This window comes from Schistocerca gregaria, chromosome 1, assembly GCF_023897955.1.
Source record: "Schistocerca gregaria isolate iqSchGreg1 chromosome 1, iqSchGreg1.2, whole genome shotgun sequence".
NCBI classification, from domain to species: Eukaryota; Metazoa; Arthropoda; class Insecta; order Orthoptera; family Acrididae; genus Schistocerca; species Schistocerca gregaria.
Genome location: NC_064920.1, coordinates 240339307 through 240352275, shown reverse-complemented (window position 1 = coordinate 240352275; position 12969 = coordinate 240339307). Strand labels below are relative to the sequence as shown.

At 42.7% G+C, this 12969-nt stretch overlaps 1 protein-coding gene across 1 annotated transcript in view; it reads left to right on the top strand.

Annotated features, from left to right (window-relative positions):
* Positions 1-12969, top strand: part of LOC126338700 (exocyst complex component 5) — a 113294-nt gene that overhangs the window by 79102 nt on the left and 21223 nt on the right. Inside the window, exons 13-14 of the mRNA XM_050001575.1 lie at positions 8022-8108; positions 8203-8308. Of these exons, the coding sequence (XP_049857532.1) occupies positions 8022-8108; positions 8203-8308 (193 nt within the window). The remainder of the gene's footprint in view (positions 1-8021; positions 8109-8202; positions 8309-12969) is intronic.

The window sequence follows — 12969 nt, the reverse complement described above, 5'->3', positions numbered from 1 at the left end:
TATGGTGTGTCAGCTGTTCGGTTGGGTCCTGGAGCCACATGGCATACTGGGTCCGTGCCAGGGCAGTTTCTGCCAGGGTCGCTCTACGACTGATAATCTTGTGTCCCTCGAGTCTGCCATCCGAACAGCCTTTTCCAGATGTCAACACTTGGTTGCTGTCTTCTTTGATTTTCAAAAATCCTACGACATGAACTGGTGACATAATATCCTAGCCACATTTATGAATTGGTTCACCAGGGTCTGCTTCCAATTTTTATCCAAAATTTCCTGTCGCTCCATTCTTTCTGTGTCCAAGTTAGAGCTTCCCATGTCCCCCCCCCCTCCCCCCCCCCCCCCCCCCCCCCCCCCCACCCAGGAGAATGGGGTCCCACAGGGCTCTGTATTGAGAGTATCTCTATTTTTAATGGCCATTAACTGTCTAGCATCAGCTGTGGGGCCGTCTGTCTCACCTTCTCTGTATGCAGACAACTTCTGCATTTCTTACTGTTCCTTCAATACTGGTGTTGCTGAGCAGCACCTACAGGGAGCCATCCACAAGGTGCAGTCATGGGCTCTGGCCCAAGGCTTCCAGTTGTCAGCCGCAAAGTTGTGTGTCATGCACTTCTGTCAGAATGGTACTCTTCATCCAAAACCAGAACTTTACTTTAATGATGAGCCACTCACCGTAGTGGAGACAAATCGATTCTTAGAACTGGTTTTCAATGCCCAATTGACTTGGCTTCCTCACCTTTGTCAGCTTAAGTGGAAGTGCTGGCAGCACCTCAATGCCCTCTGCTGCCTGAGCAACACCAACTGGGATGCAGGTCACTCTACACTGCTGCAGCTCTACAGAGCACTTGTTCAATCCCGCCTTGACTATGGGAGTTTGGTTTATGGTTCGGCGGCACCCTCAGCATTGTGTTTACTCTACCCAGTGCACCATTGTGCCATTTGACTAGCGACGGGTGCTTTTAGGACGAGTCCTGTGAGCAGCGTCCTGGTGGAGGCCGGAGTCCCTCCATTGAAGATTGGGCATGCACAACTGCTTGCCAGTTATGTTGCATAAATTCATAGTTCACCTGAGCATCCTAATTACTGTCTCCTTTTTCCACCCATGGCGGTTCATCTCCCTCATCGGCGGCCCAGTTCAGGGCTTACGATCACAGTTCGTACCCAATCCCTCCTGTGTGAAAATGGAATCCTTTCCTTTACCACCTCCCCTCCAGGTCCATCTGCGTGCACCTCCATGGCATACACCTAGGCCGCAGCTTCGTATGGACCTTCCGCATGGCCCTAACGACTCAGTTCCTCCTGCTGCTCTCTGCTGTCACTTCCTCTTGTTTCTTGCCATGTCCCAGGGGTCTGAAGTGTTTTACACCAATGACTCGCTGGATGATAGTCATGTTGGCTCCACGTATGTTCACAGAGGGCATGTTGAACGGCACTTCTTAACAGATGGCTGCAGTGTTTTCACTGCAGAGCTGGTGGCCCTATTTCGTGCTCTTGAGAACATCCGCTCATGCCCTGGTGAATCGTTTCTTCTCTGTACTGACTCCTTGAGCAGTCTCCAAGCTATCGACCAGTGCTACCCTTAATGTCCGTTGGTAGCGACCATCCAGGAGTCCATGTATGCCCTGGAACGGTCCAGGCGTTCCATGGTGTTTGTCTGAAACCCGGGATACGCCGGAATCCCAGGCAACGAATTTGCTGACAGGTTGGCGAAACAGGCTATGTGGAAACCACTTCTAAAGATGGGCACCTCTGAACCTGATCTGTGTTGTGTATTACACCGCAAGGTTTTTCGGCTTTTGGAGATGGAATGGCATAACAGTATGCACTACAAACTGCATGTCATTAAGGAGACTACGAATGTATGGAAGCCTTCCAAGCCTCTCGCAGGGACTCCGTTGTTTTCTGCCAGCTCTGCGTTGGCCATACATGGCTAACATATGGCTACCTCCTCCGTCATGAGGACCCACCTCGATGTCACTGTGGCTCCCCTCTGACTGTAATCCACATCTTGCTGAACTGCCCACTTATAGCCGTTCTGCGGCAGACTTTTAACTTTCCCAGCAACCTACCTTCGGTGTTGGGCGACAATAGCTCAAGAGCAGATTTAGTTTTACATTTTATTCATGAAGGGCCTTTTTTTATCATACCATCTAAGGGTGGGCATTTGGCCTTCTCTCCGGCTATGGTTTTAATACCTTCTTCTACTTTTGATTGTGGTGTATGTTTCCCTCGGGGTTTTTTTGTTTGTGCCATTCGTTTTCTGTTTAGGTGTGGTTCCACATTGCTTTTCCCCCATTTTACCTCCCCAAACGTACTTTGGGCATTGTCTTACCTTGAGCCTTGTTAAGTCAGAAAAAAGGAACTGATGACCCTGTAGTTTGGTCCATTTATACCCCAAACCAACCAACCACCCAAGTACATCACATATGTCGTCATAATTACGATCTGCTTCACGTCTGCTGTGCAGCGAGCTACCTTAATTTAAGTATTAACTGTATTTTTCTTACTTGTCACTTCTTCTTCTGTGTGTTTTTGCTTTTAGGAAGCTTTAATTGTCGAGTGCTAGTAATAGTGTTCCATAGATTTCGTGTTTGTTTTGAATACAGTCAGAGTGAGTCCCTTTAGTCAACCATAGTGCCAGTAGTGCTAGTGTTTGTTCTCAACACAGTCCAGAGACAGGTAGTGCTATTTTCATTGTTTTCTACAAGAAGTGAATAGCAATCACAGTTAACAATCAGCTGCCTTTAGTGAATTAGCAGTCTAGTTAAAAGTTGATTAACTCTCTACAGTAAATTGATTTCTTAGGATGGATAGGATGTGTGACTGCTGTGCACGGATGCAGGAGGCATTGGCCACTGTTCGCGAACATCTGAGCGTGTTGATGGCGATGGTCAGCCGTATTCAGGCTGCTGCCTCTGAGTGTAGCAGCAGTGGGGAGTCTGTTGCGTCGCATGGTACACCCCAGATGTTACATGCTTCACCCACTGTCCCTGCTGTCGAGACATCTTCACGGGTACCGGGCGCGGTTGGGCCACCCTCTCCCCAAGGGGAGTGGTGGGTTCAGCGGCGTTCGCGGCGGAGGATAAATGTGGAGGCAGTCAGTGTGGCATCGCCCGCTCTGCCTGGGAGTGGACATGCGGCTGCTCCTTCAGCAAGGTTCAAGCAGGCACACGGAGGGAGGGGTTTATTAGTTATTGAGAGCTCCAACGTTAGGCGGGTGATGGAGCCCCTTAGCGAAATAGCGGAAAAGTCGGGGAAAAAGGCCAGTGTTCACGCTGTCTGCTAGTCGGGGGGGTCTCATCCCAGATGTGGAGGCGGCCCTACCGGCAGCGATAGAGAGCACTGGGTGCACCCGACTGCAAATTGTTGCTCATGTCGGCACCAATGACTCCTGCCGTCTGGGTTCAGAGGTCATCCTCAGTTCGTACAGGCGGTTGATGGAATTGGTGGAGGCGGAAAGCCTCGCTCGCAGGGTGGAATCAGAGCTAACTATTTGTAGTATCGTTCCCAGAACCGATTGCGGTCCTCTGGTTTGGAGCCGAGTGAAAGGCTTAAACCAGAGGTTCACACGATTGTGCAGAGATCTGGGGTGCAAATTTCTCGACCTCCGCTATTGGGTGGAGAAATGTAGGGTCCTCCTGAATAGGTCAACCATGCACTACACACCGGGAGCGGCTACAAGGGTAGCGGAGTGCGTGTGGAGTGCACGTGGGTTTTTTTTAGGTTAGAGAATTCCCTCCCTAGGCCCGACAAGACGCCTCCTGAGATGTGGCAAGGTAGGAGTAGGCAAAATGCAACAGGGAATAACAATATTAATGTGCTAATAGTAAATTGCAGGAGCGTCTATAGAAAGGTCCCAGAACTGCTCTCATTAATAAACGGCCACAACGCCCATATAGTACTAGGGACAGAAAGTTGCCTGAAACCAGACGTAAACAGTAATGAAATCCTAAACTGAGATTGGAATGTATACCGCAGAGACAGGCTGGACAGTGTAGGGGGAGGCGTGTTTATAGTGATAAGAAGTGCAATAGTATCCAAGGAAATTGACAGAGATCTAAAATGTGAAATAATTTGGGTGAGGGTCACAGTTAAAGCAGGCTCAGACATGGTAATTGGATGTCTCTATAGGCCCCCTGGCTCAGCAGCTGTTGTGGCTGAGCACCTGAAGGATAATTTGGAAAATATTTCGAGTAAATTTCCCCACCATGTTATAGATCTGGGTGGAGATTTTAATTTGCCGGATATAGACTGGGAGACTCAAACGTTCATAACGGGTGGCAGGGACAAAGAATCCAGTGAAATTTTTGTAAGTGCTTTATCTGAAAACTACCTTGAGCAGTTAAACAGAAAACCGACTCGTGGCGATAACATATTACACCTTCTGGTGACAAACAGACCCGAACTATTTGTAACAGTTAACGCAGAACAGGGAATCAGCTATCATGAAGCGGTTACGGCATCGATGATTTCAGCCGTAAATAGAAACATTGAAAAAGGTAGGAAGATTTTTCTGTTTAGCAAAAGTGACAAAAAGCAGATTACAGAGTACCTGATGGCTCAACACAAAAGTTTTGTCTCAAGTACAGATAGTGCTGAGAATCAGTGGAAAAAGTTCAAAACCATCGTACAATATTTGTTAGATGAGTATGTGCAAAGCAAGATCATAAGAGATGTAAAAGAGCCACCGTGGTGCAACAACCGAGTTAGAAAACTGCTGCGGAAGCAAAGGGAACTTCACAGCAAACATAAACATAGCCAAAGCCTTGCAGACAAACAAAAATTACGCGAAGCGAAATTTAGTGTGAGGAGGGCTATGGGAGAGGCGTTCAATGAATTCGAAAGTAAAATTCTATGTACTGAGATGGCCGAAAATCCTAAGAAATTTTGGTCTTATTTCAAAACAGTAGGTGGATCAAAACAAAATGTCGAGACACTCTGTAACCAAAATGGTACTGAAACAGAGGATGACAGACTAAAGGCCGAAATACTAAATGTCGTTTTCCAAAGCTGTTTCACAGAGGAAGACTGCACTGTAGTTCCTTCTCTAGATTGTCGTACAGATGACAAAATGGTAGATATCGAAATAGACAACAGAGGGATAGAGAAACAACTAAAATCGCTCAAAAGAGGAAAGGCCGCTGGACCTGATGGGACACCAGTTCGATTTTACACAGAGTACGCGAAGGAACTTGCTTCCCTTGTTGCGATGTACCGTAGGTTTCTAGAAGAGCGTAGCGTTCCAAAGGATTGGAAAAGGGCACAGGTCATCCCCATTTTCAAGAAGGGACGTCGAACAGATGTGCAGAACTGTAGACCTATGTCTCTAACGTCGCTCAGTTGCAGAATTTTGGAACACGTATTATGTTTGAGTATAATGACTTTTCTGGAAACTAAAAATCTACTCTGTATTAATCAGCATGGGTTTCGAAAAAGATGATCGTGTGAAACCCAGCTCGCACTATTCGTCCACGAGACTCAGAGGGCCATAGACACGGGTTCACAGGTAGATGTCATGTTTCTTGACTTCCGCAAGGCATTCGATACAGTTCTCCACAGTCGTTTAATGAACAAAGTAAGAGCATATGGACTATCAGACCAATTGTGTGATTGGGTTGAAGAGTTCCTAGATATTAGAACGCAGTATGTCATTCTCAATGGAGAGAAGTCATTCGAAGTAAGAGTGATTTCAGGTGTGCCACAGGGGAGTGTCATAGGACCATTGCTATTCACAGTATACATAAATGACCTTGTGGATGACATTGGAAGTTCACTGAGGCTTTTTGCAGATGATGCTGTGGTGCATCGAGAGGTTGTAACAATGGCAAATTGTACTGAAATGCAGGAGGATCTGCAGCGAATTGACGCATGGTGCAGGGAATGGTAATTGAATCTCAATGTAGACAAGTGTAATGTGCTACAAATACATAGAAAGATAGATCCCTTATCGTTTAGCTGCAAAATAGCAGGTCAGCAACTGGAAGCAGTTAATTCCATAAATTATCTGGGAGTATGCATTAGGAGTGGTTTAAAATGGAATGATCATATAAAGTTGATCGTCGGTAAAGCAGATGCCAGACTGAGATTCGTTGGAAGAATCCTAAGGAAATGCAATCCGAAAACATAGGAAGTAGGTTACAGTATGCTTGTTCGCCCACTGCTTGAATATTGCTCAGCAGTGTGGGATCCATACCAGATAGGGTTGATAGAAGAGATAGAGAAGATCCAATGGAGAGCAGCGCGCTTCGTTACAGGATCATATAGTAATCGCAAAAGCGTTACGGAGATGATAGATAAACTCCAGTGGAAGACTCTGCAGGACAGACGCTCAGTAGCTCGTTACGGGCTTTTGTTAAAGTTTTGAGAACATACCTTCACCGAAGAGTCAAGCAGTATATTGCTCCCTCCTACGTATATCTCATGAAGAGACCATGAGGATAAAATCAGAGAGATTAGAGCCCACACAGAAGCATGCGACAATCCCTCTTTCCATGAACAATATGGGACTGGAATAGAAGGGAGAACTGATAGAGGTACTCAGGGTACCCTCCGCCACACACCATCGGGTGGCTTGTGGAGTATGGATGTAGATATCTATAGATTTCCGTCCCATTCGGATAATTTCCTTGTGCCGCTCTCTCTCTCTCTCTCTCTCTCTCTCTCTCTCTCTCTCTCTCTCTCTCTCTCTCGGTGATGGTTGTTGCCCATCTCTTATTCTTCCTGATTTTAATTTCTGTACAATCATCATTTCATTTTGTGAGATTCCATGGTGGAGTGAAAGACTTTCTGTTCAGTTTCACTTCAGAGTCTTGTGTGTCTCTAACCATACCTAGTTATCGAACCTGGGAAGCAGAAGCTACAGTTGAACGTGGAATCTGAACCACACAGCCTTCCTGGTGACTCCCACCAGGGCCGAAGGATGAGAGTAAAGGCAGACTTAAAATTCCTGTGGTCTGACTGGTATTCAGTCCCACAACCCCTCGGTTTCCAGGCATGTGATTTACCGCTACACCAGCAGGCATGATTCTCTACTTTGGAACTGAAGCACTAAATGCTTATAGGGTAATTAGTATCAGTAATGAAAATCATTATTGAAAAAAGATGAACAGTTAGGAAATTAATCTTTGGAGAATAATGTTTAGTGTGAACTTGACAAGTAGGGAATCATGTGTGTCTTCATGTCAGTTGGTTGGCCCATAGTCTGCTGGCTGGTACAGTATGACTTTTAGTGAAGCACTGTCTCTTCCTTAGAGTCTGAATGTTTCTGCTGCAGGTTCATGAATACAAAAGAGAAACATACAGAGTCTATTGCAGACAACTGAGTTAATAAAATTAAATCACTTGTAACGGAAACCCTAAGCAATACATGAGCATACACATAGGAACTGAAGCATTGCAGCTCAGCTTTTATTTGTATCCTTAAGAGTGTTCCTCTCGCTTACCCTCTACTACTGAAAATTTCTTGACAGCTATGTGGTGTTATAACAGCATGTTTTATGAGATTCTTGTGAAGTGGTTGTGTCGAACATATAATGCAGTATGTTCTTACAGATTTGTAAATAGTCTAGTTAGTGGTGTGGTTTTCATCTAATGAATAGATTTCACATCTTCATTGCTGGTAATTTGTCATGCGCACTGTAAACCTCTTGTAGCAAAAATCTCCACATTTTAGAGATTTTAAACTGTCTAAGATTTCTAAGAACCAGTGTCGTTCACAAAAGAAATATGTGATGTGAAAACCTGAACTACACGTAATATAATCATACTAATGTTAAATGAATATAATTGTTTTTTTTCTTCTTCTTTGTATTCACAGTTTCTGGATAAAATCTAAAGAATCTAGCTCTTCACCTGGATGGAAATTTCTCATTTGTTTCAGTTCCAAAGTTTACATAGATTTCCTCATTCCCTGGAGTTTTGCATTTTAAATGTGGTATAGGAATCTGCTAGCTCTATGTATGTTGGTTTTCTCACATAATCTCCTTAAAATGTACTGAATTAACAGAACTATTGAGTTTTATTTCCTCTAGGTCCACCCCTAAACATGGCGAATGTTTGCAGAAAAAGAAGTATATTTTGGAACAGACAGAACTGAAACTGGATACGGGTTTAGACAGGTTTGTAAATGCTTTATGCACAGAATTATTTACATGCTGCAGTGTTTTAATGATCATCAGTTGTTTATTCATATTTCCTTTTTTTCTTTGAAAGATCAATTAATGCAATTGTTGGTGGAGTAAAATTGTACCTCCAGAATGAACAGAAGAAAACAGATTTCAAACCAGAAACAGATGACTTAGATACACTGGCATCGCCTGTGAGTATTACACCTTGCAAGGCGTGGCTTGCAAACCTTTTCCCTCCAGTTAGACTTGTGCAATGATGACACAGCCCTGCCAATGCCCTTCTGACCAATTGCAGTATGATTGTCAGTTGTCATGCATTGTATACTTCCTATATGTGAAGACTTAAACTATTAAACTTTGATTTTCATTTAATTGTGTGTGTCAAATTATTGCATATATTAATGAAATATTTAAATACATATGGTAATTTTATGTAATTTGGTCGTGACAAGTCCCTCAGCATCAGTATAAGTTCGCATTGTAGCAAAGCAAAGTTAATGTTCCAATGGCTCATTGCTCACAGCACTAAGCTGAGGAAATTTAATATAATTTCACGAATGCATGTTGCTCTAAAAATGGCTTTATTTTAACAGTGAAGTTAGCATTTTTTGAGTAATGATCTTGTAGCATCTCTTTCAGTTCTAGATAGCATGAATGGATCATTTTGTAAATTGCATGCTTTTTCTTGAAGATCACTTTTTCTTGAAGATCACTTTTGACACTTCCAAGACTAATTTTCATTCCATTATTAAAGAAACTGGCATCTGATTTCAGAGGTTTCAAATCTTTAAAATGGCTGTGAACCTATTGGACACTTCATCAATAATGGAAGCGAGTCTTGGAAAGTCTAATTTCTTGCATTCTTGTTTCAGTTCATAGTAATGTGGTAAATGAGAAACATTTTCATCATTTTGTTGCAATTTAAACACTATTAAGTTTATACTGGAATCTATTAACATCCATTAACGTATCAGAAATGGAGCATTCCTGTCCTTGCAAATATAAATTCAAATTGGTCAAGTGATCTGTAAAATCTGTGTTGTTGTTGTGGTCTTCAGTCCAGAGACTGGTTTGATGCAGCTCTCCATGCTACTCTGTCCTGTGCAAGCCTATTCATCCCCGAATAACTACTGCAATACTTCTGAATCTGCGTAGTGTATTCATCTCTTGGTGTCGCTGTAGTATTTTTACCCTCCATCCTCCTCCAGTACTAAATTAGTGATCCCTTGATGCCTCAGAACGTGTCCGTCCAACCGATCCATTCTTCTAGTCAAGTTGTGCCACAAATTCCTCTTCTCCCCAATTCTTTTCAGTACCTCCTCATTAGTTACGTGATCTACCCATCTAATCTTCAGCATTCTTCCATATTTCAAAAGCTTCTATTCTCTTCTTGTCTAAACTAGTTATCGTCCATGTTTCACTTACATACATGGCTACATTCCTTATAAATACTTTCAGAAAAGACTTCCTGATAAATCTATATTATGTTAACAAATTTCTCTTCTTCAGAAACACTTTCCTTGCCACAGTCAGTCTACATTTTATATCCTCCCCACTTTGACAGTCATCAGTTATTTTGCTTCCCAATTAGCAAAACTCATTTACTACTTTGTGTTTTATTTCCTAATCTAATTCCCTCAGCATCACCTCATTCGATCTGACTACATTCCATTATCCTCGTTTTGCTTTTGTTAATATTCAGCTTATATCCCTCTTTGAAGCACTGTCCATTCTGTTCAGCTGCTCCTACAGTTCCTTTGCTGTCTCTGACAGAATTAAAATGTCTTCGGCAAACCTCAAAGTTTTTATTTCTTTTCCATGGATTTTAATTCTTACTCCACATTTTTTCTTTTTGTTTCCTTTACTGCTCTTCGCTCCCTGTATTTTACCCCTGCCACCTTCAGAAATAGAGAGAGAGTATTCCATTCAACATTGTCAAAAGCTTTCTCTAAGGCTATGAATGCTAGAAAAGTAGGTTTGCCTTTCCTGAACCTACCTTCTAAGATAAATCGTAGGGTCAGTTTTGCCTTGCGTGTTCCAACATTTCTACAGAATCCTAACTGATCTTCCCTGAGGTTGACTTCTATCAGTTTTTCCATACGCCTTTAAAGAATTCATGTTAGTATTTTGCAACCATGACTTATTAAACTCATAGTTCCCAGTAATTTTCACACCTGTCAACACCTGTTTTCTTTGGGATTGGAATTATTATATTCTTCTTGAAGTCTGAGGGTGTTTCACTTCTCTCGCACATCTTGCTCGCCAGATGGTAGAGTTATATCAGGGGTGGCTCTCCTAGGGCTGTCAATAGCTCTAATGTAATGTTGTCTTACTCCCAGGGCCTTGTCTCAACTTAGGTCTTTCAGTGCTCTGTCAAATTCTTCACGCAGTATCATATCTCCCATCTCTGTCCTCTTGCATTTCCATAATATTGCCCTCAAGTACATCGCCCGTGTATAGACCCTCTATATATTCCTTCCACCTTTCCGCTTTTCCTTCTTTGCTTAGAACTGGTTTTCCATCTGAGCTCTTGATATTCATACAAGTGGTTCTATTTTCTCCAAAAGGTGTCTCTAATTTTCCTGTAGGCAGTATCTACCTTACTCATACTGATTTATGCCTCTACATATTTCCGTCTGTCTTCTAGCCATCCCTGCTTAGCCATTTTGCACTTCCTGTCAATCTCGTTTTGGAGACATTTGTGTTCCTTTCCACTTGCTTCAATTTTATATTTTCTACTTTCATCAATTAATTTCAATATATCTTCTGTTTCCTAAGAATTTCTACTACCCCTCATCTGTTTAGTTATTTGAACATTTGCTGCCTCACTATTTTACCTCTCAAAGCTACCCATCCTTCTTCTACTGCATCACTTTCCCCTGTTCATGTCTGTTGTTCCCTATGTCTCTCTCTCTGAAACTCTCTACAGCATCTGGTTCTTTCGGTGTATCCAAGTCCCATCTCCTTAAATTCTGTGAGAAATGCTAATTCTGAAAAAAGAGCCCTCAGTTTATTTTCAACTTCTGTAAAATCCATTTTTAGTTCCTTTAACAAAATAAATTAAAAACGAAGTAGCTAACTGTTTTTGTGCTGTCAGGCAATGAATTTCAGAATGAAGAAGTGTATCTCCATACTCCATATCAACATTTTACAAAAATTGTTAAATTTTCACTGAGGCAGTGATAGAGTTCCACATACTATATTCATAATTTTCCTTACATCTGTCATGTTGTCGCTGTGCTCTTCAGTCCTGATGCAGCTCTCCATGCTACTCTATCCTGTGCAAGCTTCTTCATCTCCCAGTACCTACTGCAACCTACATCCTTCTGAATCTGCGTAGTGTATTCATCTCTTGGTCTCCCTCTATGATTTTTACCCTCCACGCTGCCCTCCAATACTAAACTGATGATCCCTTGATTCCTCAGAACATGTCCTACCAACCGATCCCTTCTTCTAGTCAAGTTGTGCCACAAACTTCTCTTTTCCCCAATCCTATTCAATACTTCCTCATTAGTTATGATGTGATCTGTCATAGCAGACAGAATTCTGACACTTTCCTACACAGTGTTTCATAAGATATAAAGCATTTATTCCATTTTTCTTAATTGGCAAACAAAGTCATTTTCCCTACCAAACATAGCAGGTGCTGATTCAGTATAAATTGCTGACCTTTTTTGAAAACCATCAGTTTTGTCATCACACTTTTTAACAGCATTAAAAATATCCAAATTTCTTGTTCTGAACAAAGGAATTAAAGCAAGTAAATCTTCATATAGTGTATGCAAACAAGTGAACAATAAGATCTCAGCAGAGACAGTTACAGAAATACAGGAGCAGTGCGGGCATTGCTGATACTGAATTGGAGGGAGCAGCACTCCCTGGAGAGGGAGGGAAGGGGGGGGGGATGGCTTATAAGCCACACTTTGCCAGGCCTGCTATATATGGTTCCATATCCATGTATGAATACTCTTGAGAAGCGGCAATTCTCTTGTGTGTCATTAAGCAAAGGAGACACAATGAAGTAATAATGAGAAAAAGCATGAAAAAAATTAATAAACTCAAGCAAAGATATCTGACAATGGAAATCAGAACACAGTGCAACTGACTGTAGGGTATGTTAGCGTGACACCTGTTTGTTTCATTAGAGACAAAATAGTAGCTCATATTGGAAAAAAATATGCTGAAGGAAATTAACTGTCACTTTTTTGAGAGAACTGTCTCATCACACACCATGTTATTTACAGAAATCACTGAAAAGTTAAGTCACGGTAACTAGATTGGGTCTGAACACTACTCCCTTTGTCTAACAACCAAATGTAGTGTAAAGAGGCTATAGCCAGAGGGCAAGCTTTGCTAATGTTCAGACAAATTCTTTAATGAGCTAGAGCACATGTACATGTTTGTGCACACCTCCCCCCCCCCCCCCCCCCCCCACACACACACACACACTTCTGTGCAGCTACATTGGGGCTGATGAACACAGACTGCAGCTCAGCAGGTGGGCTGGGATGAGAGGTTGTGATGTGTGGGATGGGTAGAGGGAGGAAGAGGTGGGGAGTAGGTGGAGGGGTTGAGGAAAGATAGCTGAGAGTGGAGGAGAAGTGCCATGTGTGTAGTTCAGAATAGCTGGCATTCAAGGGAAGGATCCAGATGGCACAGGCTGTGAAGCAGACATTTAACTCTACCATGTTGTGCTCAGCAGCAGCATGTTCCATCAGTGGACAGTCAGCTCTGCCCTTAGCCACAATTTGGTGGTGGCCGTTCATTCTGGCGGACAGTTAGTTCGTTGCCATGCCCATATAAAATGTTATGGAGAAATTTCAGCAGATCTGGTATATGGCACGATTGCTTT